General features: G+C 49.0%; 2 protein-coding genes and 3 non-coding genes across 5 annotated transcripts in view; 3 read left to right on the top strand and 2 right to left on the bottom strand.

Annotated features, from left to right (window-relative positions):
* Positions 1-5680, bottom strand: part of LOC125951845 (glutathione-specific gamma-glutamylcyclotransferase 1) — a 6725-nt gene extending 1045 nt beyond the window's left edge. Inside the window, exons 1-3 of the mRNA XM_049680924.1 lie at positions 5286-5680; positions 2984-4217; positions 559-594 (exon numbers count right to left, since the gene is read on the bottom strand). Coding sequence (XP_049536881.1) covers positions 559-594; positions 2984-3172 — 225 coding nt within the window. The 5' untranslated portion in view covers positions 3173-4217; positions 5286-5680. The remainder of the gene's footprint in view (positions 1-558; positions 595-2983; positions 4218-5285) is intronic.
* Positions 1138-1301, bottom strand: LOC125952965 (U1 spliceosomal RNA). Its single transcript, XR_007468885.1, has one exon. It is a non-coding gene; the product is annotated as a U1 spliceosomal RNA (small nuclear RNA).
* A 729-nt stretch (positions 5681-6409) lies between the features above and the next one.
* Positions 6410-6573, top strand: LOC125952964 (U1 spliceosomal RNA). The gene has a single exon (XR_007468884.1). It is a non-coding gene; the product is annotated as a U1 spliceosomal RNA (small nuclear RNA).
* Positions 6574-7776: 1203 nt separating this feature from the next.
* Positions 7777-7940, top strand: LOC125952968 (U1 spliceosomal RNA). The gene has a single exon (XR_007468888.1). It is a non-coding gene; the product is annotated as a U1 spliceosomal RNA (small nuclear RNA).
* Positions 7941-9505: 1565 nt separating this feature from the next.
* On the top strand, positions 9506-27365 carry LOC125950755 (myogenic-determination protein). Its single transcript, XM_049679000.1, has 5 exons — positions 9506-9874; positions 11023-11145; positions 11295-11378; positions 24933-25011; positions 25669-27365. The coding sequence occupies exons 1-5, from the start codon at positions 9536-9538 to the stop codon at positions 26220-26222; spliced, it is 1179 nt and encodes a 392-aa protein (XP_049534957.1). The 5' UTR covers positions 9506-9535; the 3' UTR covers positions 26223-27365.
* The last annotated feature ends 4 nt before the right edge of the window (positions 27366-27369 follow it).

Here is a 27369-nt window from a genome sequence, read left to right as displayed (position 1 = left end):
GTCGTTATTCCTTGGCTTAGACAATAGTTGCAAATAAGCCAGACCTATTCTATAGTAATGTTGAGAAGCGGAAGTTTGGTCTTCACTGTACCTTACTTCCTGCTGAACACAATGGGGCTTACTACGAAGGAACTGCATCCGCCCCCTTTTTGCTTTGGCGTGTGTGTTTCGATTTGATACCATCAATTCTCAGCCTTTATCAGAGATTATTGCTTTTTAATGCCTCTGATTAAATTAGGGTAATACCAACATACCAATGAGCTGTTGGGCGCCCAGACAAAACTGGAATTTAACTTGTTCTTCATCTTTCTTTTCCTTGATAGTCCTGCCTGGAAACCAGTAGCGTCTGGTGATAAGCTGGACACCTTTAAGCGTAGGTAGCCCCTCTCTCTCTTTGTTTGTAATTTAATCGCCATCCTCATTTTATCTTAAGGCGCAAAGGTGCTAAAGTGAATGTTGCGGCTACGTAATGTGATCTCATAGCATCTCGTCTCGTGCGCCCTGTGATGACGGTAATGGCACAGGTTACTCTACATGCGCTATGCATTACACACTTACCTCTTTGTCTTCGATCAAAGTTGCCACGCGACCAGGCTGCCCGCAGATGACCAACGAACCGATACACCATAAGGAAGAGAAGAAGAAGCAAAAACCGTTGATTAGTCCATTGGGCGCTACTACTGTTTACCGTCGCTGCTGCACGACGAGCCGATGGAATGCGTGCGCACCGTCGTTGCTTCTCTAGTAGCACGCACAACGTTGCCACCACGCTGGGTGGCTTAAAGTGAGTAATTGGAATCGGCATTTGATGAGTAGGGGACGGGCGGTGGATGACGTGTAACCTAGCAGATTTCGTTTATCATACGCTAACCGTTGCGTTATGTGCAGCGAACACGCACGTTTGTTTGTTGTCACAAGCAAACAATAGAGCAAAACTGTGGAATCAACAATAGTGTGTAACAGTAAAAAAATGTTCTTGTTTTTCTTTGTGGGGGATTCGATCATATACCCACTCATCTTCGACTGTCGTGAGACAGCCAACCAGTCAAGGTTCAAAACCTCGTAGAAAACAGAAATTTTGTCTTTTAGAAAAGAAAAACGAATTTTCTTCTTTCATCGGTTTCTCGCTGTGTTATGGCGGGATGTGCGCGGACGCACTTCCCGGCTACCAAAAATTGCGCACACGAGTTATCCACATGAGGGATAATCGCAGGGGTCAACCCCGCCGTAGTGCAATGGCAAGGCCTCGCCCTGGGGGAACCGCCTTAATGATCACGGTAACCCCTGTGCCAGGTAAGTATGCTGAAGCGCTCTTCGACTGAAACGGGTCATGACGCCTCTCCATGCAGCGCTGGCGATGGATATCGGCTAAAATCTCCGTTTTCTGCCTGCTTGATGTCCTTTCCACATGTTTACACTCACTGCTGCACGTGTCACACGTGCCGAACATAGAAGGCCATGAGAAAGCGATACCATTTCATTTTGCCATGTGTTTGGATTTTCGCAGAGCCACGTAATGCGACCGATACAGACACACGCGGCCTTTTCTATCGAGTTCTACACGAAAGCGATTTATGCTGGTAATGATGTAAGAGAAAAAAGCTCAACCTTAGCGCATGCAATCTGGAAGCTAGATACGAATAATTGTTTGGGTACATCTCTTCAATTTAATGACTCATGAATATAACAGCTTCAGCGTCAAGGGTCTGATAACCGGACTGCGGGTATTATAAGCAAGGCAGTTCTCGCGAATCGCATTGCAAATTTTTTTCGCTAATCGCTCGAAGGTCATCCAGGCTAGACAAACAGCCAGATAATTCGGTCATCATTTTGCCCAGGTGACCTTACCTCTACTTTCCCATCATCACTCAAACGGGTTGCAAGATTAGCAATTAAGCAACGACTCTCTTTACTCTATCACTTATCAGCATTCTCCGAATACCGAACGGTAGCGCACGGCTGCATCATCAACAATCTTGTAATGTGCTACACATGCCCATTGGCACCCCCGTATACTTCTTCCTGGTATTGCGTATTCCACTCCGGAGTACGTACTACTGAAACACTACTACCACAGTGCAGAGAAACAACAACAAAGTTATTGCACGTCGTACTGGCACGTGCAGGGTCGAAACGTGAAATCAAGCGGCAAATCGTGGGGAAGACGGCGCACTGCTTGCCAATCGAAAACATTGCTTACTTTGAAATTCGGTTCGAGCCTCCGGCCCCGGCCCCGGACCCAGACCCGGATTCCGGTTTCAAATTTAGAACGTACGAGCCCAATACGCGGCTTTAGAACGTCGTCAGGGGCGGGGTGGGCGATCGAAATGTAGACGATCGGCAGACACAATCACACGAGTCTTCATCCCCAGCCCCCGCACTCTATCGTTCTGTATCTGCGCCCATGCCATTTCGCTTTCAAGAATTCTCTCGTTCTCGTGTTCGTCGTTCTGTTTACAAACAGCAGACACCAGACGGTGGGTGGAGAGTGCCAACGGATACTACCGATTGAAGATGTTCGTTAGTACGCGCGATCGCGCGCGCGTGCGCCTATGTATTGGACAGGGGATAGTCAACATTCGCGTTCTGGTTTTGAATAGATTAAATAAGTAAAAAAAAAAAATGCAGGAAAGAGTAAAACTGAGAGACAGCGAGAGATAGAGAGAGTGTGTGAGGGAGAGCGATTTGCCACTTGCCATCGATTGGCACGGTGCGATGCGATAACAAAAATAGACGACGACCACACAATATGTTGACACGGCGACAACACTCGCCAGCTAGCCAGCCAGCCTGCCTGCCTGCCTGCCTGCCTGCCTGCCTGCCTGCCTGTGTATTATCATCGTGGGACCCAGATCGAGACACGCGAAATCTCGTAGGAGGTGTGTGCGCGAACGTGTGTAGGTGTGCGACGTTTGATAGAATCAGGAAAGCGGAGAGGACAGGTACAAAGGTCGTAGTTTCAAGATCTAGACTGCCTCCTTACCTGTTCCTTGGTACCGCGGTGGGTTACGTTGGCCTGCCAAAACCGCCGCACATACCCACGGATGTAGCCGGTAATGCAGTCCGAATACTCGAAGCCCGGATACCAGCAGAGCGATCCGTAGCCGAATACCCACACGTCCGGCTGTTGGTGGTTGTTGGCGGCCGGCGCCATTCGTTCTCTGCCATCCATCTCGGCCGCCGTGGATTCTTTCTTGTGTCTCTCTCCCTTGCTTCCCCTTCTTTTGAGTTTGTTTAGTAAATACCAAACGATGCGCTTAGGCCGGTTACTATAGTTGATCAACGGACTCGTGAGACGTGGGGTACGAGGGAAGTGGGAGATATTTCGCGAGAGCCACGATCGCGAGACGCAATTTTTTGTCGACACACTTTTGCCACTGGCGAGGGGGAAGAGGATGACACGCAGCACAGAGAGATAGAGAGAGAGAGAGAGAGCAACAGACAGATGCGCACGGTAGCGTGAAAAAAGGACGTAATCCGCACACACACACGGTCGGCGCGTGATCCGGCGAGTAAATCGATCCAACGATGCTAATCTCCTCTCAACACGCTCTGGTCCCGGTGACGCTTTGTGCCAGTTACGGCACGACGCTAGCGATCAGCGTCGCCAGCCTTACACGCGGGATCCTTTTTGCGGGTACGATCGCTGCATTTAGTATCGGAGGAGCGGCCGCCCGTTTCCGCGTGCCCGTGACCTTGGGCTTCGAGCAGGCCAAACAAAGTTACTACAAAACTTGGTTACACTACTAGGCGTACACACGATTTCTGCGCGCACACTAATAACACACACGCGCGCGCGTGGTAGCACACTGTTCGGTCTCTTTGTGTGTCTTTTTGACTTGATTTAGCACCGGCCAAGAGACCTGCTAGAGTGCTACTACTGACGCGGATAAACGGAACGGAATGGGTCGCTTCCGTTGGTGGAAGGGCCGATAATAAGGGTGGTAGCGGTGCTGCTGATGGTACGGTTCCAGCGTGGCCGGATGGTACTTCTGCTGTTGCTGCTCCTCCACCCGCACGACGATGGCGATCGGTGCTGCTGTGGCCGGTGCGGCTCGCGCGTTCGGCACTACTAACTCGGATGTCCGCTGGTGGCGGTGGATGGTGGATACTGTTGCTGCTGCTGCTGCTGCTGCTGCTAGCGATGTCGTTGCTGTCGCTGCTGCTGTTCTGCTGCCCAGTTTAGTAGCGCCGCTGCTTGGAGGCTTCATGTTCTTCTGTACAGGAGAGGAGGAGCACACAGACAAAAAAGGGGGTAAATAGAAGGAACGTTAGAAGAGTCGGATGTTCGTTCGAATACCAGCGCACACTCGGGGTGCCCACCATCACCACCACGAGCAGGGAGAAGCTGTTTCCACAATCCCGGGGGCGCCCAGGCCCCAATCCCCGTGGCCGCGGTCGTGGCCTGGTCGGCCGACACAAAGCACACACCACGCCCGTGACTCGACACGAACAAGCGCGGGCACAGTGTGTGCGTGTGGGCAAACGCGCGCAGAAGAAATAAGCGCACAGTAGGCGGCGGATGTGTGCGCGTGTGAGGAACCACGGCGAGCGCCGTACATAACCTGCCCCCTTCCTTTCTCGGTAACACGCTGGCGTGGCGTGTGCGCCCGTACGAGGCACTGTGTGTCAGTGTGTCCGTGGGCCGTGCGCAACAAATTTGTTTCGCAAAACCGATCAAAAACATATCAAAACCAAGCGATGTATGTCCTTACACAGGACCTCACACGACAAGCAAGCAGGTAGTGGGGTCCAAGTAGCCACGCTTTGAACTGCGCATACAGCTTCCGAGTAGTACACAGGACGCTAGTATGCGTTGTGTTGTGGCCAGAACGTGTGGGGCCAAACCAGACCCTCAGCTGACATCCGCTGCCGGCGTATCCTTAGCAACACGTGGTTATGCATACACTTATGCAGCGCACTGTGAATCCGCGATGAATGCTCACGATCCACGGGATGAACTTTCCTCGATGACGCAAATAACGCATGCGGTGCGCGTGTACCGCAGATATGCTAACCCCCCCCCCCCCCCATCTCCCCTTCCCCCTTCGGTTGCATTTTTCCGCGTTGGTCAATGTTCCTTTTTTTCAACCTTTTTCGAGGTTAGCAAGTTGTGAGGCCAACATTCGTGCCCTCGGTGCGTTGAGCCACCACACATACAAAGTAGTAAATAAAAATACAAACAACTTGGCGCGTGCGAATGCTCTTGAACTTGATTGAACTATCGCTAGTCGGGGAGAGAAGGGAGTTTTTGCACGGCGGGGGACGTGGACTGAGGAACTTACGTTTCGCCGCTGTTGTCGAGCCCGTATGAGGTTGGGCCTATTCTGCACTGTAACTGCCTCTGTTGATGCCATCACGCCGTTAGCAAGATACGTAAAACTATGCCAAAAAGTCCCCTTAACAGGACAAACAACCACAACAATTGCTACCGTACAGAGACATGATGGAAAGTTAATACGTGGCTCGGGCTGGCTGTCGTTTGCACTTCACTTTCGTAAACTGGGGCGCACCAATAAACTATTTCGAACAGCTCAGTGGCACTCGATAACACGTAAATGGAGGTGAAGGATTTGGGGGTTTTGCACTACACACTCCTTGATCCTTTCTCGCTGACAATTAAAGCACGGTACGGTGGCAAGTGTTGTGTGTTCGTCCTGAAGTAACCTGGGGTTGTCTGTGGTTGGCAACGCACCGAAAGATGATGAGAGCGATGCCGGATGAACCATGTTGGTGCGTAACGGTGCGCATGCACCAATACAACGCCATGTGGTTCATTCATGGAAAGGGGGCCAGCTCAAAGTAACAGCCCAAAAGCACCGGCTTTCTCGGCATTTTTCTTGGGGGTTTCAAGTCTTGATGCGTGAATCAGCTGATGCAATCGTACGTCATCGTTGCTCATGCTTGCTGCAATATGCAGATGTGCGTGGCTCGTGGTTGATCGTCTGCAGTGGCAACTGGGAGGAGAAGTACGGCAAGCAGGCACTGATCGGCTGAGCGTTGTGTTGGAAAATTGTTTTTATGAACATTATGAAATAAAAAAGTCGGCAACAAAACTGTGCCACGAAGCTCTATCATTCTATTCATCGGTTTCCTATCATATGTTTGAGATTGCCGTACAAGAACCGAGTGAAAAGGGTCGTAAACTTTCAGTTGGGTTGGTTTGCCTGCTTTCCGAGGCACACCGATGACAAAAGGTTTACCAGTTTTGGGCCTTCTTTGCTATTTTGCCTTCGCATTCTAGGTAGCAATGAGCGTGGCAAACCCTTGGTACCTACTTGGTTGCTAGGACGACAGGAATGGAAGAGCATACAGCAAGCAGGCAGAAAACTGAGATTTTAGCCGATATCTATCGCCAGCGGTGCATGGAGAGGCGACATGACCCGTTTCAGTCGAAGGACGCTTCAGCATACTTACCTGGCACAGGGGTTACCGTGATCATTAAGGCGGTTCCCCCAGGGCGAGGCCTTGCCATTGCACTACGGCGGGGTTGACCCCTGCGATTATCCCTCATGTGGATAACTCGTGTGCGCAATTTTTGGTAGTCGGGAAGTGCGTCCGCGCACATCCCGTTTTTAATTTATCTGAGTAAAGTGGGTGTTCTAAGCATCTCATCCGTAGAATAATCCTTAATCGATTGGAAATCATTTATCCTATACCGTCTGCGATTTGGTTTGATTGATCGTTTCGAAGCCCGAAAAAATTAAAGCAAAAGGATTATAAAAATTGAACTGGATACAGGTTCATATTCAGGATGGATTCACGTTAGTTCGGGTAAAATAAATAACAACAAAAACCTCAAATTTTAAGATGATTTATTCTATCGAAACCATTGAACTGTGGTTCATCCGAGTATTTCATGTTGAACGAAATCTTTTCAACAATATTAGGCTATAATTTGTGAAGGAAAAACTTACAAAAGTTGAAGCCATGGCCCCACTTCCAAGGAGGGACGGCCGGTTGCGATAATTGATTTTTTGCGTTTTCCATCGTACCAGCACCGGGCTCGATCATTTGAGATAACTTGATAATCTTCTATTCAATAACAAGTTTTTTCAAGTAAAATCGATCAGTTTTTAAAACATTTCATCAATATTTGGAAGCGATAGAAGCAGAAAAAGGATGTGGTTTTGCAACGTTGATTTTGAAACCCATTTGTACATAATTATTTACGAAATGTGTTTACAAATTAGATGATAACCTGGTATGATAGACTTTTCTCGTTTATGTTTTATCAATCGTGCTCTTTGTTCTACAATTAAAAATATTTGAAATTTTAGCGTATTTAAAAAGAACAAACATTCGATGGGTAGACTCAATCAGTCTATAGGTTTAACATATTTCATTTAAAATAACTATGTTAAGTAAAAAACGGGAATTGTCTGTAAAATATTTCTAAAATAATTTTAAGGTGGATAATTTGTCAAAATTGTTATGGGGAAAATAATGCCTACCATTATTGGTAAACAATAGGAAAGAGAAGTAAAGTACGATCCTTCGTATGGAATAAAATGTACAGAAAAATGAAAAAAATTAAATGTTGACATATTATGCAGAGCACACCTGCTAAAAGAAACATCTCAAAAGAGAAAACACATGTTCAGGGGAACGAAGAAGAAGAGCATCGTTCTTTCCCTTTTTAAACACCCATTTTACCTGCCCTGGGATTTTTGAATCTCAGTTGGCTAGAAACAGTGTGTACGCGGAGTGCGTTATACATCGCCAGCGGTGCATGGAGAGGCGACATGACCCGTTTCAGTCGAAGGACGCTTCAGCATACTTACCTGGCACAGGGGTTACCGTGATCATTAAGGCGGTTCCCCCAGGGCGAGGCCTAGCCATTGCACTACGGCGGGGTTGACCCCTGCGATTATCCCTCATGTGGATAACTCGTGTGCGCAATTTTTGGTAGTCGGGAAGTGCGTCCGCGCACATCCCGTCCTTTAAAGAATCATCTCAAAAGTAAGACCTGCCAAAACGTAAAGGTCCGACATTCGGATATTTTGATAATTCTTTACAGCGAATTTTCATCCGAGCTGGAAATCGGCAATAAAGAATGTGTCTTTCAATTTATCTTACCGGCCTGGCGACAGTTGCAACTTTATTTCAACCTTATTTTTATATTTCTTAACGTAAAGCTACTATCGTGGCCAGGTACCTTAACGTCTTTTCATGAAATGTGCCTAAAGGTATGCAGCGCCATTTTCCGTCGAACTTTTCCGCTCTACTTTCTGAATCGACAAAGAAAAGCGAACACTTTTCCAACGGGGGCGGAGTTTTCTTCTTTCTGCTCACCAATCTACTGATACATATGGTTGTCTCTTTTACTTCAAATATTGAGCAGAGTGCCGATGATTTTCACTTAACAATGAATGGTCGCGTATCCTTGAGCGGGAAATTGGTGCTGGAAAACCACGAACAAATGATGTTCTCCATTGAATTTTTCATGGGTCAAAGCCCCATGCAATGTTGTATGGAAACGTCTGTAAATCATAGATGTATTTGAATCATTTGAGGCGCATTTTCCCCATTACCTGCAATTACAACAATAGGCTCTTGGTTTTTTTTACAATATCTTTTGCTTGGGTGATGGTGTTCTGTAAACCAAACGGTCCTAGGTGTTACAATCATGAATGATTTAGAGAAGTGATTTTGATCCACGGTAGACAAGCAAATGTTAATGGGAACCTGGTAATGGCTGCTTATCCACATCCTGCTTCGTGGCTCCCTTGAGACCACCGTACCGTTGTAACGGATGTAGCGCTAGAGGATCACCCAGTTCCGGATGTGCTTGCGTTGGGCAATAAAGCTTAAACCTTATGCTCGACATGCTACGACAGTATGGTCGTCCTGTTCTGGCCCGTGGAAAACTACACTCCACGATCACATGCACCGAAGATGCGCAGCAGCAGCAGCAGCAGTGGGAAATTTAGATGGTTCAGCTGTTTCGTTTTGTTTGAATGTTTTTCTTTTCCTGCCTTGCGCCAGGAGCGTTTTTGTCTATGCGCACGCAGCCAAAGGGGCATAGGGGCGCCACCGTTCGTGCGTACTGTGTCGCTTTCCCGGGTGTCAACGTGAAGGAGTGATCAGTTCGATCGTGCTTTCCACCGGTGACGGTATCGGTTAAACCCGCGTGTATTCCGCACTAAATAAGTATAATTATTCGTGAATTTAGCTGACGGAAATCATGAGTTGTCGATGAGGTTCCGTGGAGGAGGATAAGTGAAGTGTGCCCAAAGGATAACCAGTGCTGGTGGATTGTGTTCGTAGTTCTTCCTTCGAAATGACCAAATTCAACAGAAACCTTTGCCGAAAATCGGCAATCAAAACCGAGCTCGGTGGTTATAAGCTGGGCTATGAGGTTGATCATAATCCTTTCGGTAATATGATGCAAACCGCTGCTGTTGGCAATGGTGGAAGTGGTGGTGGTGGTGGTGGTGGTGGTGCGCCTGTATTTGCGATTCATGGGAAAACAACCGGCAGCTCCGGAAGCAGTAGTGTGCAGTTGAATTCAGTGCAAAAGAATCTGCTCGCCATGAATGGCAGTGTGCCGAGTGTTCACGGGAGTGGGGTTGGTGAGGGGGCGATCAGAAAGGACGAAGGTAGTGGCAGTTACATCCATGATCTTAGTGCCGAGCAGAAGTTGAAACTCAACATACAACAACTTCACATCCGACAGAAACAGCTGCAACTCACCGATTACGACGACAACAGTCTCAGCTCGGAAGAGCATGTCCTGGCACCGGCTTCCGGTTGCATGGCCAGCCCGAACCGGCCCTGTCTGACATGGGCTTGTAAGGCGTGCAAAAAGAAGAGCGTTGCCGTCGATCGGCGGAAAGCGGCCACCATGCGGGAGAGGCGTCGGTTGCGGAAGGTTAGTGTCGTTAGTGTGTTCCGGGTTAAGCCGGCGAGCTGCATTCGTCCAGTGGCACGTTTGTCTGATGATCCTCGGGGCATAGTTAAAGCATCCGCAAATCCGTGTCAGGGCTTATTTGAAACAGCAACGGAATGTACTGACTCTTCGCATTGTGTAATGTTGTGGTTGTGTGGTACAAGAGATTGTATTTACTGTGTATCTGTTAAAAATATCAAACTATGTTTTTACATTTTACTTTTCATTTTTTTTAAAGAGATAGAGACAGAGATTTTTGATATCATCATAACATAACTCTTCATATAACGGGAAGTTAAAGGGAAAAATTAACATGAAAAGGACACTCAAAACTTCCTCTTCAATTAGACTGTCAGTGAAGTTCATGCATTTGGATCTTTATAAATTGTTACTGGTGTATGTTAACCACTTGTCCAGATTATAAAAGATTGGTGAAAAATGTGTCGTAGTCCTAGAAACCCCTCCAGAGATAGAGCTGTCACTTTTTCTTATGGTTCGGCTTGCTGATCCCGTTTCCATAGCTACGTGCTATAAAAAAAGAGCGGCGAATCATCGGAATCGGAATTATTTAAATTTCCTACGTGCACCAATACTTGATAAATTGATATGATGTGATAAAATTAATAGATCAGCTGCATTTAATTTTCAAAACAAAGAAACTGTCTGTTCGCTAAGGCGAAACCATTTACAATTTCTTGGCCCAAAATATCATAGTGTGGACGCTAGACAACAGAAATTACCTTCCTATATTGACTAAGATTCTTATAATCTAAACCAGGCGGAAATGAATAGAAATAATTAAAAAAACACAGAAAATGAAAAAAAAATGCTCTATACAAGAAGTTGTTTATCCATTTTGTGTTTATTGGCAGGAAATCCCAAATATTCTTTAACCCCTTTCTATTCCTAAATTTTCCCAAAAGCCACAAATTGCTGCTGATGATTAATGTGCATAAACACGTTTCCATAATTCGCCTTTTTATACAATCTATTCCCAAAAACCAAGGTAGATAGTTTAATGTCAACATACAACAACTTCACATCCGATGTTTACATAATTTCAACGATTCATCAACCCAATCCACTTCCATGTTACGTTGGTTTATTGTCTCCATCACATACTATTACAGGTAAACGAGGCATTCGAAGTACTAAAACGGCGGACCAGCACCAACCCAAATCAGCGGTTACCGAAGGTAGAGATCCTGCGGAACGCCATCGAGTACATCGACAGTCTACAAGCACTGTTGGAGGTGAGTAGCAATCGGCCCATTGATCCACACATTTGTCGTCACGTGCGCCTCATTTGGTATACGAAATTCATTTCCAAAATTAAAAAAAAAAAAGCTACATCCCCTAATGGTCCACCGTTCCCGCTCTCTTTCCCTTTCCCGCTATCCAGGAATCACCACCCATACGGCAAAGCCCGGACAGCATCACGGATTCCGGCAGCAATCCTATTCTGTCAACACCTCAGGACTACATGGTGAGTAGTAGGGCTACCGATCGGCGTTCCGGAGTCCCAGTTCTTACGGTTGCGGTGGCGGTGACTAATTAACGCCCATAAGGCGGCATGTCGCGCATATCGTTTCACACTCCGGAACCGCTGGGAGTCCCGCAGGCATGGCGATATCGTGTCGCCATTTCCCATCAGCTAGCACCTTGTTCAAACGGTTCGAAACCGGTGGTCGTCGTCGTCGTCGTGCCCCACACTTGTTGCACGCCGCTCCAGGGTTGACCGATCGCTGCCTTTGCAGTTTCGCCAGCCAGCCAGGGTGTGGAAAATTTATCGTGATTTAATTGTTTGTTGATAAACATACCGATTGCCATATGGGTTCGGACGCTGTGGTGGAGTTCTTTTTGGCTGTTCCTCTTCATTTTCCGGATTGCGTGACCCTGTAGCGCGACACTCCGAACACCCGGCCTTCATCCGGTGTTGCACTGGCACGCAGGAAGTTTGGATTAAGCACGTCCACGTCACGATCGTGATCGCCCCTCCCCGTGAATGGGGCGTCCTCACATTGTGAATGTGTTTTGTGAATGTAATTTTTACTTTTTGCTCGATCGCGACTTCGTGGCCGCTTCTGGGTACCTGGCACTGGCAAAAGATTAATGGTCCCGTGCTTCGTATAGACTACCGATTTCATTAATCGTTCCGTTCCGCGATATATGTTGGTGCCGTGGTGTGGCGTGCACCACGGCGGGCATTGCTGTCTCACTTTGTAACCGAACGAACGAACAGAAGCATCCAGCGCGACAAACACAACATCAGATCTGTCGCACTTTTAGCCAGCAAACCGACGAAGCCAACACAGGAAACATACGCCCGATTCTACCACGCGAGTCTGACACACACACACACGCCCGGGTGTGGTGTGGCTTCCCCGCGGATCAAGAAGATTAATGCCTCCGACTCCGGTGGCCTTTTACAGGAATAGAGAATCGAGAGAAAGAAAAAGAGGGAATGGTGGTGGTGGTGGTGCCGTGAAATTCTCGGCTTTCCGCAATCACGGGAAAAAGGCACGGGAACCCACGCGCGATCACGAATATATTCGCGCGCGGCCACGTACGCGAAACGATTTGTGAACTGTGCACCTCACGTGCCCCCCCCCCCCATCGCGGTTCATGACACTGTCAGTTGCGATGATGTGGCGTGTTGAAAACATAATTAGTTCCATCTTCTTCCCCCGCCCGGCGGTGATGGTGGTGGTTTGCATGACGCTCTAGAAGCCGCGCAAGGCTCATCATTCGGCACCACACTTCGTCCCTTTTTGTGTGGCAGGTCGAGGGCGCGCGCGCGTCGGTCGAGCGCACATGGTTAGTGTCAGATCGCGCCAAACTCTTCGAAACTCGTTCCTCTAGCCGGGCGCACATGGTAGTAGCCCGTTTAGTAGACGGACGCTACATGCTGCTCGCTCCAGTTACCGGAGCAACCCGGCGAGGCCCGGTTGCTTGGAAGCAAAGAATGAATAATGTCAAATCATCTATTTTCCTGCGTGTAGTCATAATATGTCAAACTGTCACGACAAATGTCACCAACGGTAGCCCAGTACAATTAGACTGCGAAAGAAGATATTATTATCGCACCGTATGGGGCGATCGAAGCAGCACAGAGAGCACCTTTACCGTAGCGTCCGAGCGTCGAGCTACCGACCGCCGTGGTCCACTGTGTCACTGTCAACGCCCGTTATAGGGACGCGACGGCCGACACCGGAGCATTCGCGGTATCGCGGGACCGTCACCGGGAGTACGAGCCCTGTACATTCCAGCCTCACCAACGGTGCAGCCGCCGCCGCTACTGCTGCTGCTGCTGCTGCTGATCGTTCGCTGCCTGAGCAAACAAACCGCACACGTCGTGTCACGGGATAGGGCCGCCTGGACGCGTTGGCGTGTCGGTGAAGACACAAAGTGTCGACTTTCGTTGACTCGGTCGTGCCGTTGCAGCAGCAGCAGCTGGAGCTGGATCATGTTTGGTGTTTCGTGAAGGTGACACGCGCCAAAGGGACGACGGGCGACGACACCATCTTTTTGACAGACAGCACGACGACGACGACGACGACGACGTCGGATCGGACTCGTTCATTTCACGGCTCGACAACTTCATTCTCTACCTCCTGGCCACTCCCATAAGTTCCCAAGCATCCTTGTTGCTTGGCAGCGCCCGGTGCTCGTCCGCACAGTCAGCCGACGGAAACGATCGATCACAATTAAGAAGCAATATCCGATCGAGTCAGGGCTTTTGGAGCAAAAAAAAAAGCAAAAGATCCCCCGATCTGGCCAAGTGGACACTGCGCCGCGGTTGTGAATCAAAGAAAGACAGCGACGGGGGACTCACACTTTGCCAAATCAGTTCTGTCTGCACGCGCGGTGTCTGATGCCATGAGGCACGACGGGCAGAAAACGTTTAATTTTGGAACATCATCTTCTTCTGACGCACCGTGCGCCCTTCTCCCTACCCTTTTTTTTAGCATCGGGGGCCAGAGTGTGGCGCAGAGTACATCGTTTTTAATGAGATTTAATTGCATGTTTCGATAAATTTGTCTTCACCGTGCACCGTACCACCTCTTTCGGGTGTGCGATGATGATGATGATGATGGTAGCTCGTGCCAAACCACTGGGCCTCTCCAGCGCTTGGGGTGTATTTGGCAACGTTTGGCTACGGCCGTGTCTCGCGCATGGTCTCAGCGATCTTGCTGGGGACGATTTACCGTAGCCGTGGAATCGTGTGGTACCATCTCGCGTGCAAGGAATGGGGCGCGTGCACTCCGTCTTGTCTCGCGGGCGCGGCCACGAGCTATCCATTTTTTATGTACGCTATGGTCCTCTTTTGAATCTTCGTCCCCTCACTAAACGGGGGGGGAATGGAGGGATCGTAAAGCTACGGTAGGATGAAAGATGCTACCGAAAACCCCCGCGGGGTGGTAAACTGGGCCCGTGGAATGCAGGGTGGCCCGGTGGTGCACGACGACGCGCGATCATGCTCGTCTGATATGCCATAAAATGTGCAGCCAGAATGAGAGTAGTAGTAGTACAGACAGAGGAGAGGCTGTGTGGAAAAAAGATCGTTTGATGGGTTTTCGGTAGAATCGCTGGGGTCGCTTGTAATCTTCAGATGCACGGTCGCATTTGTCGCCGCTCGCCGTGTCCCATGAGTGGTGCTTCGAGATGGAAGTTACCACTGGCTGTAGCATCAATAAGATTGGGGAAAATGGGGTTCTTAAACAGGCAGCCCCGCTAGACTGTCTGCCGTTTAGGGTTAACGGATGACGTACAGTATGCTGGGGCCCTTTTCGTGGGGTTTTGTCTCTGTTAGTCGCTTGGATTGTAAAGGTGCTGCGAAAGGGAGTTTCATGTTCAAGATGTCGCATTTAGGGGCGATTACCATTGCGCTAGCAAACAATCAATCGCTTTTAAAGGGCGTACCATCGGTTAATTCTATTAACAAAAACTCTTCTTGTGATACAAGAAAGTAGAGAGTGTTGGATAAAGGTTTAGAAAATAAGCGAGGGCCTTAACAAATCTTTTCTTTCCATTCGAATTAAGTGTAGTGCTGATTCGTTTAGTTGAAATTTCCTCTTTTCGCCTTTGATTACAGCTTAACATGTCTTTAAAGTGGTAGCAAATCTCCTACGTTACTTGAAGAAATTCAATATCTAATGATTGCTTCATTGATGATTGCTTCTTAATAATTATTAGTTATATTCTTTATCCGGAAACAAATATTATTAGTATAGGTAAAGTATTTCTTCTTTGGATAATTTGAAGAAATATTCCATCGATAATTCATCTGCTCTGTCGATAAATGGCAGCCTTATTGTTCCTATCATTGATATTGAAAAGATACCTAATTCGGGAATTTTTTTTCAATCATTTCACTTTTTTATGGGCTGGTGTACTATGAAGACATCTGGAATTTGGATATATTTGGAAGCATATCTTAGTAGCAATTTTAAAATATTTTAGTTTGGTTTAGATGATCTTCATTTTCGTGCTAATCTTCATCCTGAGACAGAAGTCTTCTCATATTCAGTTGTGGCATTTAGCGAAAATAATAGTTAAAAATTGACTCTAGCCGATTTGAGTCAGCGTTATTTTCGATGAAAGATACAAATAGTTATATTTTATCTCTCTAAATAAACCTTTCATGAGTAGTCAAGTTTTCTTTTAACTTGCACCTCTAGGATGTTTTGCTGGCGTTTCGGGAGATTCCTAAATATTTCAAGCATTTTTTTGTTGATGCCGTTCATCGCTCGTGGCTGCTACAGTTGATGGTCACCGGCTGCAATTATTATAAATTATCATAAATCACACAAGAGGAATATGCAAAAAAGAAAGTAATGGCCGCACTTCTGGTGTCGCCATTCCGTTCGTTTCATGGCTTCAACAGTAATTTACCCTAATTTCTGGCATCTTGTAATCGGTGCACCGTACCCAAAAAAAAAACCCGTTTTCGAGTGTTTGAAATTCTGCTGTAATGAAGGGGCCAGGCCGAACAGGACCACCAACCAACCAACCAACCAACACCTATGTATCGACCTCCGAGCGCCGAGATTTGGCCTCGCTCCGTCGTCTCACGTCTCAAGGTATTAATCAACGGGATAGGTTGGTTCGGCCTGGTGTTGGACGCACACCTATGACGACATCCGGTGACTGCGTGTACCTTGATAGAGAAGGGATCGTAATTCTTCCTGCCCGGCCTGTCACCGATGGAATGCCAGATCTGCGCATTCTTCTGCGGGGTAACGATTTCCGAATCCACCATCCACCTACCAACCATTTCCCTGCTGACCTTCGGTGAGGGGAGGCATCGGCGACGCAGTTGTGCGACGAGCGTCGGTTGATGATCGGTCGATCGGTTTGGTTTGGTTCTGTATCCAATGTTGACATTCCGCCCAAGGGCAACCGCACAGAACACAACGCGCCTTCACGCATCCTTTGCCGTATCGCGCTGCCGCCGCTGCTGCTAACGATGAAAAGTGGTCAGACGTTTGTTAAAACTGTCACATGTGAGGCAGGCAGGCAGACAGACAGACAGCGCCTTTAGTCCATGGCTCCCGAGATAATCAAAGAAAGATGTTGTCGTCGTCGTCGTCGTCGTAGTTGCCGTTGCTTCCCGACTCGCCTCTGGTTCGTTTGTCTATTCCGTGGTCGAGTTCCGCGGGGCTTGTTTCTGCAGTGACTTCAATCAATTTTCATTACTTTAGTTCGGTTTCAAGCAGTTCGGCACCGTCCGTTTTGGGTATGTGGAGTGATGAGAGGTTTGTTTGAAAACTTCGGGGCGATCGGCGATCGTGAGTAGCGGGGAAGGAACCGTCAGCCTTCATTAGAGAACAATTCTCGCATTCTCACACTCACATTTTTCACTTCCACACGACCGCCAAAGGGACCGAGGCGCGCGGTTTCGGTCTTTTAAATCGGTTGTTTGGCTGTTCGTGCGATGGGTCAAATTAATTTGTCGCGACAGTTATGCCGCTACCACGCCACCCCATACGGCCAGCGGATGACACCTCGCGTTTGCTCGCGATCTTCATCAGGCCGCGCGGTTGCCTTCAGAAGTGAGACCAAAGTCCCGGTGGCCCTGGTTCGAGCGCGTGAGTGTGTAATGTGTTTTTTTTTTTGGTGGAGGAGACTTACAAATGAATTGGCTTAACAAAGTGCGATCCCCATAGATTAGGGGACTTTTGCGCTCTAATCGGCTTTTAAGTCTTCGCTGATGCTCGTCACTTTCTAAATCGAGTTTAAACGATCCTCGGTAAGAACTGTGACGATCGATTTTGACAACTGCCCGCCCCGGACTGTGCCGTTCCGTTCGTCGGTTAGTGTCGATGTTTCGCTGCGTTTATCGCGAACCTACCGATCGTGCTCTGATATGAGGAATACTTTACATTTACTTTGTGAAACTCATTCTTTTTCAAGTTATTTCTCATGTGCCGATGTTCCATTTCTATTCGATCAAAAAACCATGTGGGTATTCTAAGGACAACCACCAAGGACAACACCTAATCGGTATTCAACCCTGCTGCGTAGACACTGCTACTTCTTTCTTGCAGCCGGGATTAATTAAAGCTCCCGGACGCTATAGGGCGCGGTACTAATGAGAGCTATGTGCTAATTGCGCACTCCACGCTGTAGCCACAGCCGGCACTGCTGGCCTCCTTCTTCCCCATGTCCTGCCCGCCGCGCATTCCCGGCGTGCGCTAGTGACTATTTTTCACAACAAAACCTCGCTGTGAAGAGTCTTTCAACACTTCGCAACGAACGCACTCGCGGCTTGAGCGTTTGGTAGGTGCCGCGGTGTGCCTGAGTTCATTAACGTTAGGAAACGTTCCGGGACAGGACTGGGCAGGATTGCGCACCGCACGGTTGCGCCCTTTTTGGCGGAACAACATGTTGGTGAATGAAGGTCTCGCGCAGGTCCCGCTCGGACCCTCGGCACGGAACGTGATACCCGTGATGTCACCCGGCCCGGCCACTCGTCGGCTGGCTGGCGGGCTGGTGGTAGTAGCTTTGATTAATTAGTGAATTAGACCAACACTAAGTGCAATTAATTAGCTCCCTTGCCATCCGCGATGCGATATCAAACGAAAATGTCAAGGAGGTGAAAGGAAGGTGATAGGGTAGGTAGGGGCATCAAACGCGAAAAAAGAAATGCAGTCGAAGAACAGAGTACAGCGGGAGTGTAATCTTGGATTGCCGGCTCAAGGGAGGCGCGGCATTGCGGCCTCTTATCTGACACCTCACGTGACGCGTGACAGCTTGGGGCGTGCGCCGCATAAAGTCGCATAAACACCCCGGGAGGAAGTGGAGCGCAAAACGGCGAGCTGGCACCGGTACAACCGGTACCGGCGTCCGTGCCAGAGGAGCGGAAAAGGATTTGCCACCAGATCGGCCGGCAACGTCATATTTGACTAAATAGTTTCGTATACTGTACACCGCTCGGTGAACCACCCCCCATTTTCCCGGTGCAAAGGAGGCAGCCGTGTTCGCGTGCACATTGGCACACGGCATCGGCATCGGCGATTGGTGCGATTGCATTGCGCTCTGCACAAGTGCGCACTTGGTGCGCGATGGAATTTAAATTAAGATGTTCCGAAACGCAATATCTTAACTATTTTTCCAATGAACACATATCATGCCAACATGCCTGGTGTCGACATTCCATTTCCGCGAGGATCACGGCATGACCACGGCACGGCTTGCGAACCAGCAGTGGACACATGAGCCATACATACACTAATGGATGGAACGAAAAAATGTTGCAATTAAATCCACGTGCAATTGAAGGTAAGCGACGAGTAATACGTGTTTTATGGTACGCGACGAATGCAGCCTTGGAATGGCAATCTGGAACGAACGCTAGAAACAGGAGCTTTGAGTTTAGGAAGGTCTTAATTTAGGCGGGTATGTTATTACTGCATTGGACTGGCAATATGGCTGCAACGTATTGAGTTTTTAAGACGTTTTGTTTTTGAATCTTATCACCTATTGCGCTTTTTAATCTATTTATATGCATTACTCTTGATGCATCTCTGAATGACATTAAAAATGTCGATAAAAGTAATAATTGCATACTTACTGCTTGTACATATTATAAGAATATAGAAAACCAATACAGAGTGGTAATTTCTATTTTTTGTCGTCTACACCATTAGATTGCAGACCTAGAAATTGGCGAAACCATAAAGAACAGACAATTCGTCTGTTTTAAAAGTTGAATGCAGCTGTTCTATCAATTTTATTATCAAAAGCGTTGTTGGACGTAGCAAATTTTGATGATAATTCTGCCGTTTAGACGCCGCTGTTTTATTACGCAAAACGGGAAAACGGGATCAACAAGCCGCACCGGTTCAATACCGTAAGAAAAAGTGACAGCCTTGTCTTTAGATTTTTTTCTAGGGCTGCGTTATATTTTTCGCCCATCTTTTATAGTATAGATGAGGGGTAATAAAGCTACTAAGAAGTGCGGATAGAAGGAAGTGCGAATAGATCCTTGACATGGATTAACACGTTTCAGTGTCGTACTTTGCAAATGATCCATATGGCACATTTCAGAAACGGTGATCCTCGTGATCCTCCTTTCCCGAGATTCACAATAAATCCATCTTTCCATCCCGATAATACGTCAACCGACTCACCATCCTTCATAGGAGTGCGTCCACATGCAACGTCGAAAGACGTCGTCACGTACCGATGGGCAGGATTAAGTGTATGCTTATCACTCGCAAAAGTAGCGAAGCCGCCCGGCAGCGGATCATCCGTTAAGATTTACAAACCGCGCTCCGTCCGTCCTCCCAACAGCCCCGCCACATCGGGTGGACACATCGCAAACCCCGCCACCGGAGACGCCACCCGTCGCACCGAAACTACATAAAATCGTTCCAGAAATAAACTTTACGAGAGGATATTGCACCACCATTCGGTTCCTATCGCCAGATTGACGCGATTCCACGCGCGTTAAGGCTCACGGCTCAACCGCACACACACACATAAAAGCGAACGCCCCAACGGAAGCGCGTAAAAATGTCATAAACGGTGTGGCATACGTGAGTGGCGTGCATACGCCGGAATTGGCATGCGGTTGTCGTGGCCGGTTTGCCGAGAAGCCAAGGTGCATGATTAACAAATTATGATCTAATTAAGAGGGATTAATCATTCCGTGTGGGAAGCTTGTGGTGGTGGTGGTCGTCGTTCGTTTGATCTTGTCTTCGGCCACGGCCCGTTGTCAGTCCGTTGTCGGCCGGTATTGAGATACGCTTTGATATTGAGAGTACACAACACTTTGTGTGTCGCGCCGTGCACCGTTGACAGAGACCTTTTAAGCCATGGCCATTTGCTGTCAATGTGGTGCTGATGCTGCCGTTTGCTGCTGCTGCCGCCATTTGCTGTTGTGTGATCCGACGCGCGTGGACGAGGCCAACCAGAGGGATGAGTCACATGCACGCACCGATCTCATAATCCACCCAATATGATGGCGCTGCTCGGCATGTTTATGGGCAACAATCGTTGAAAGCCAACCAGACCACGCCATGGACCACGGATGACACCCCACCGCCACCATCACCACCACCAGCCCCAATGTGGCCATCAGAGGTGCTCTGCTGTCCGCTGTCCATCGTCGTACGCATATGCGCGAGTTACGAGCGATCTGTCTGTGGATTCGGTGTCCGAAATGCCGAACACCGGTGCCACCGGACGGTGTGGGATCATTTTCAACGTAATAAATTTCCACCATTTTCCACCCCCTTGCGGACCAGCGGCCGCCGCCATCTGCAACACCACTCTTTGCAACATTTGCAACAACAACTTTCGAAGTGGCCACCTCACGAAACCTCTCAACGACGTCTTTTCTACTTTTTTTTTCTTTCATACATTTTTCTATGTTTTGTTTTTTGATTTCGGTTTCGGTTTTGGTTTTGGGTTTGGGTTCCCCGCCTACTGGATCACTGGATGCTGTCACACAATCGGTGCCCCACTAACGTCTCCGGACGCATTTCAGGGGAAGCCCGGGCGTGCTGGCTCCGTTTCTGCCCGCTCCCCCTTCCTGCTGCCACGGGAGCATCGTCAATATTTTGTTCCGAAACAAAACAATCAAATACCGGAGCGCGCACGGGCTAAGCAATAGGTCATGCTGCCAGTGACAGTAAATGCCTCGCCGCTATTCCTGTACGTGCCATTAGCCAGCCAGCCAGCCAGCCAGCCGTATTGGCGGTCCTTGGTGGAGCCAAGGAGCCGTACCCAGAAGGAAGCCAATCGGCACGCACACGGACTTTTGTCACGCCAGCCAGCCAGCCAGCTAGCCAGCCAGCCGGGCACGCTCGGTCGGCCTCGGTCTCCAAGTAAATAAAGTATTAAGAGTTTAAGGCGGGCTTATTTTTAAAAGTTCACGATCCACCCATACCCCCTCACATACCGGCATACCGGCGAGAGCGGGAGAGGGTGTCGTGCGAGGGACACTAATCACCGCCCCCCCCCTCTCTCCAACCATCCGCCATCATATCCTCCGGGATATCGCCACACCGGCCCTTGACGGTTCCTAACCCATAACCATAATTTCTGGATGAATTATTTTTTAATATTTCCTCCTGGATTAAGCGATGCTCTTGCTTGCACCATTCCCTCCTACCACCACCACCACCACCACCACCACCGGGAATCCATTCACCAACGGCGCCCCCGGGACATGGATACAATGTTTTCGAAACTGTCACGGAGAGTGAAAGTTTATGAATTCCGCCAAAGCGGCTACCGTGGCCGACGGCGACGGGGACACGCTGTTCCTCTAGGGATCTAACGGCAACGGGGGCACCGGGACGGATCGACGTTTCGGAGCGAATGAGTGAGCGAACGATCACAGCAACAACAACAAGAAAAAAAAGGTGTGAGCGAAAGGAAGAAAAGAAGTTAGTATGAAAAATGACACCATCTTCCGAAACGATGATCGTAAGTCTTCGTCGGGGTGATCGGAGGGGGTGCTCCGTCACCGTCCGCCACGACGACATCGGATCGTTTTGTATTCACGGTCGTTCATGTCCGGCGGGACGGAGAAGAGCGGTGCACCATCGTCGCCGTGTCTATTCGGCTACTAACCGGCAACGCAAAGCGGCGATGGTGCATCAGCGTTGTCACAAGGGATGCACCCACTTAGCCCGGCCCCGGGGTTGGTTAACTAGCACTACCCCCGTTGGATGCCGATTGATTCGAGTTGTCACCTCGTCTCATCGTCGATCGTTGAACCATATCATATCCAAAGGCGCGCGTTGTTCAGAGGGTTCTACAGTTTCGTTTTAAGGTTCCCCGGTTATTGTCGTGGAAAACATTACCCTGGGATGGCCAGCACGGCTACCGGTAACCGACCGACGACGACGACGACGACGACCATCGAACACGATGCCGATACAAATAGCGGGCTGTCTAGCGGATACATGATTTTGTAATATGTGACTTTAAATGCCATCCTAAATCTTACGCTAAGTGGTCCGTATTATGGCCCCCGACACTTTTCACGGGACTCGCTTCTCGCTTCACTTCCCTCTTGTTCCCGCCCGGTCCTCGGATCCTCACGGTATCGGTTTTCTGCTTCTTCTCGTTCGCTCGCTCGCTCGCTCGCTGCTACAGGCTGGTGTATGATGCTATCACTCGCCGATGCTGGTGACCGAGATCCGTACGCGTCGGTGGTGCGTAAAAACTGTGTCATCTCGAGTGTGTGTGTGTGTGTGTGAGGCGTTGTCCGGTCTCGCACTGGTTCGGGGTTGGCGCAGCTTAAGTGCCATCCCAGAAGGGATGTGATGTGCGCGCCGTCACGGAGTTTTTCGGTGTCGTCACTGTATTAAGGACTTTTAACCTTGGTCTTGCGGCACACCCAGGACCTGCAGTGGGCGTAGGAGTCGAGTGTTGTTGTTGTAGTTGTTAAGTACGAAAACACGTCCGGTTACGCGTCGGGCGCACCATCGCTATTCCCTTCGGTTCGCACTCGATCCGCGGTAAGGACACTCTTCCATTCTCCAGAAAGGTTTATGGCCTTGCGCAAGTATTACACCCGGGGGTGCCGTTTGCTCGAGAAACCTCTTAAGCACAAGACATGACCGCCAGACAGCTGCACCCTGCGATTCCCAAGCGGGTGCAAGCACATCGCCCTTCCTCTCCAGGATACGTCCTTTAAGGTATTGTATGCACGAGAGCCCGTGAAATGTAGAAGCACATTTGAAGCATTAAGCAGCATTAACAGTGAAGTAGTGTTGTGTTTAGTGAAAATAGAACGCAGACTGCCGTTCAAACACCGCCGCCGCGGCGCCCGTACGCATCTCGATCAATTTATAACGCATTTAACGAGTCGTCATCTCGGCTCTCATCACATCCCGCCAGACAGATCCCATGGCCCGAGCCCTGGTGTAGTAGTGGTGACCGATCACCACAAAACGCTAAACGCGATGCCCCACCAGACGGTTGACACGGAATCGCGCATAAATCGTCTATTTTATGCTGACAATTTGCGCACTCGTCACTTGCGGCTGGGCCCCGGTCTATATAGATCACGGTCTGCGTGGCTGCCGTTGGCCGGGTAGATAATCGTCGTAGAAAACTCCGATGCAAAGTAATTGCATCGTTAAATGCCATCCCTGGTACACGCGCAGAACGAACGAGATCGACGAATGAGATCTGTTGTGTGTACTTCGGTGACGTCGCGGTGCTCGTTGTGGTGGTCAACAACGAATCGAACGATCGAGCAGCACTCAATTGGTACGCAGTTTTTGTGATTCGGCGCCAGCTAATATGCTTTTTCATCTCATCGATCACTGACGATCATCATTGTTCCCGGTTACCTGATTGCCGCGTTGCCAATCGAAAATAGATCGAAACGATCGCGCCCCTCTCGCAAGACGAAACAACATTTCAGCTCAGTAGAAGGTATGATCATCGTGGTAAACTCGTCATCAACGACGACGACGACGACGACAACGACGATGCCGGGGGTTACCCAGTGTGTCCGCCGTCCCATGTTTGGGGGGAAGTCCCCGGGAAAGTCCCTTTTTGCGTTTGATGTTTCGCTTCTGACTCGCTGCGTTAAATGGTATCGTGCAGCCGGGCAACGATCGAATCGCAACGCAAAGCGGAGAAACAAAACTCGCTCTCCGCCAACCAGTATAATCCCCCGTTCGCCACCGTTTTACCGGCGACAACCATCATCCGTGATCACGCACGATCACGAACCGTGGCCACAAAGACAGACAGAGTGCGAGAGAGAGAGAGAACGAAGGAGAGAGAGTGAGAGTACGGGGACGACTTCATTTTATTTTATTGCCGAATGTCATCTTTTTTAATTGACGGTTTAGGATCCCGAGACCGCCGCTCGTCTGGTAGGCGATCGGGAGAAGGAAGGAAGGAGACGGAAATCTCAGGTCCCCGGGCGATCGCGAGCGCCCGTGCTGGGATGGTATGGGATTGGGGGATTTGCTTTGGAGTGGAAAGCAACGCCAGCATAACTTACACTAAATTAGGCATCACAAATGTCGCGGCGTTCCCGTGCCCGTTCTCGTTGTTTTTGGAAGCGCGTTTGTCGTCCGCCAGCCCGCCAGCCATTGTGTGTGTGCGTACAGAGTGGGTTTGGGGTGTCCGGGACGGGGTTCACGGTTACGTGGAATCTATTTTCGGGTTGACACATTCACACGCTATGCTGCAACCGGGGTGGTGTTCTAGGGATGGTTGTTTGGTTGCTGCTGAAATGAAATGCCTCTTAACCTTCCCTTCCGAAGGTTGGCCACCGTAGATCACTCCGGACACCCGGGTTGCAGGACACTATCAGCGTCCCAGAGATGGTGATGATGAAGTGTCCCCAGCGAGCTATTAGGAGCCAATGCGCCCACAGCAACAAATGAGCGTCATGTCGAGCAGCTCATTTATCCGAAAAAGAATCTCAATCGATCACTCACTTCGGTATAAGGCCACCACTGCCGGGCCTGGGGATTGGGTTTTTCGCAAATTTCGCTCGCCATTACACTAATATGTTGCCACGGATGTTTCTTCTTCTCCTTCTTCATTCCAGAACTGCTGCACCAATAGCTACCTGCGGGAACGGTTGGGTCAACTGGGAAAGGACAACGACCGGTACTCTCCACTGACAGGTACGTGTCGGCTTGGGGATGGGCCCCTGCGAAGCGGGGAAGGCACACGCTGCGCAACACTCCATAATTCCCATTGCATCCCCATTTAACGGTTTATGCCGCTGCATGGTCGATCTTCGAGGTTTTGCGGTCGGTTTGCGCGAGCGGAAAGAGCGCCGCGGTCATGCATTATTGCCATTCTGTCTGTGAGGTGAAGGAAATCGGGCGACCGCGTGACAGCACGGTACCGTAGGGGCCGGGCCGCCCCCCGAGAGTCACCGCTCCGGTGCTTGTTGCAAATGAGAAAATTATGAATCCAACCGTGCCCGCTGATTTATCATCTCTTGACCGCGCCCGATCGACGCGCGATGGGCGAGGGATGATAAAGAGGGACGACGCTCGGGGTTGATACATATTTAAAATAGATTTTTACTCACTTAATTCCGCTCTCTTTGTACGAGTACCATTTGTTTTTAGCTGTTAGACTATGTCGGGCAATAGTTTGTGCTTTTTTAAAAATAGATTCAATTCTAGTTGCATTCTAGATGCCATTCGCATCCGCATCCGTGGTTTAGTAATTCGCTAATTGTGAAAAAGAAATGCAAACAAAACAGCTTGAAGCATAGGAGAGGAAGGAATTCAGTTGATCTCATGGTACTCTTTCCGTTCTCACCGTAGGATACAACCAAACGTCAGCATCCGGTGCAGTGAACGGATCAAGCCTAGATTGCTTGAATCTGATCGTACAAAGCATTACTACTGCTCAGCAGCAACAGCAACAGCAGCAGCAGCAGCAGCAGCAGCATACACAACCTCCTCAGCAGCAACTGATGATCCCTGCGTCATCCCAACCTTCCTTAACTTCGGCCGGTTCTTCACCAACCGGAGGCGGAGGACAAGTACCAGCGATGGCAGCGGTCGGTGTCGGCAATGGATCTCATTTGCAACTGCACCAGCACCAGCACCAGTTACAGTACAGTTCTTTCTCTTCGCCCACCTCTTCATCGTCCTCGTCATCATCGTCATCTTCGGCGTCGTCGTCGTCGTCGTCATCCTCTGCAGCCGCCTCACCAATGTCTCCACCACCGTTGACGGGATCGTCCCATCACCATCATCACCAGCATCATCACCAGCATCATCTGCATCATCCTCCTCATCCGCATCAGCTCGGCATCGGCAACAGGCAGCCGGTGGTGGCCGCCCTACCGAACGCATCCGTTTCGTTACCGTAAAATGCCAAATGGCACCAAGCAGTCGCCAAGCCGCCAAGAAACCGTTCCTAATTAATTGTACATACTTTCGAGAGCGGGCCTAAGAGGACGAACAATGGTTTACTGCGCACTGCGCGATGCAGTCTACGGCGTCCATCCTCTAGCGGGTAATATTTAAGGCTCACGGGGCCATCGATCGCGCCACGGCGGAGAAGGTAACGTATGCATTTAAAAAATGGATAATTTTTGGATGGTGATAGAAGAAAAATCAAAGACAGATAGTGGAGTTTAGTAACTTTCCGATAGAAAGGGTATTAGATTACTTGCAAAAAAGTTACGCCATTCCGACTGGCCTTCCACCAGTTATCAAAAAAAAAAAATCTTGGCGGTCAAAAACAAGCATGTTGGCATATTTTTCGGCTCTTTTTTTGCTTGTTGGATCAGGTTTTCCTCTCTTTCGCAATAAAATTGTTGCAAGAGATGCTAGGATTCGATAAAGCTGTATAGTGTTCCTTGATGAACGGCGCAACCTGTGGCCGGCACTTTGTGACGTACATTTTCCCGTTCACGGAAATTCCGGAGCTGAACAAGAGCAACTGATTGTCAGCCACAGTAGCACCTTCTGGGGGAGGAGTAAAATAAGACGAGCCTTTCCAATTGATGCCATCCAGGATGTGATAGGTCTCACGGTCAGGTATTTTTGCGTTGTTTCGTCAGTTGCACCGACCTCCCGGATAATCGTACGCAGCGGTGTAGTCATTTTTCTGTCGATCTTCCTCGCCAGCATCCTTTGAAGCTGTTGATGCTCAGGGCCATCGGCCGTATGGAACAGAGCTCTAACTGTTTTGAATTGCAGTGTTAATATGTTATATGCACCGGAATAAAAGCCTCCGGGGTCTACAAAGTGCCACATGATGTCCATTTTTGTTCGTCACAGCACGAGTTCGTCAGATGAAGGTTTCATTTTATTTTTTGCAAGTATTATTAAATTTTCTCCCTCAGAAAATTTACCGAACTCGATTATCTATTTTAGTTTTTTCTGTGTAGTCATCCAAAAATTGTCCATTTTTTTAAATGCATACTAACGTAGGGAAGCGCTACACGGTTACACGATCCAATGTTAGTTAAGTTAGTTAGGAAAGCTATGGTATTACTAGCTGTACTGGGG

This window comes from Anopheles darlingi, chromosome 2, assembly GCF_943734745.1.
Source record: "Anopheles darlingi chromosome 2, idAnoDarlMG_H_01, whole genome shotgun sequence".
In the NCBI taxonomy this organism is placed as follows: Eukaryota; Metazoa; Arthropoda; class Insecta; order Diptera; family Culicidae; genus Anopheles; species Anopheles darlingi.
The sequence above is the reverse complement of the archived record's forward strand: the minus strand, read 5'-3'. Positions and strand labels throughout refer to the sequence as shown.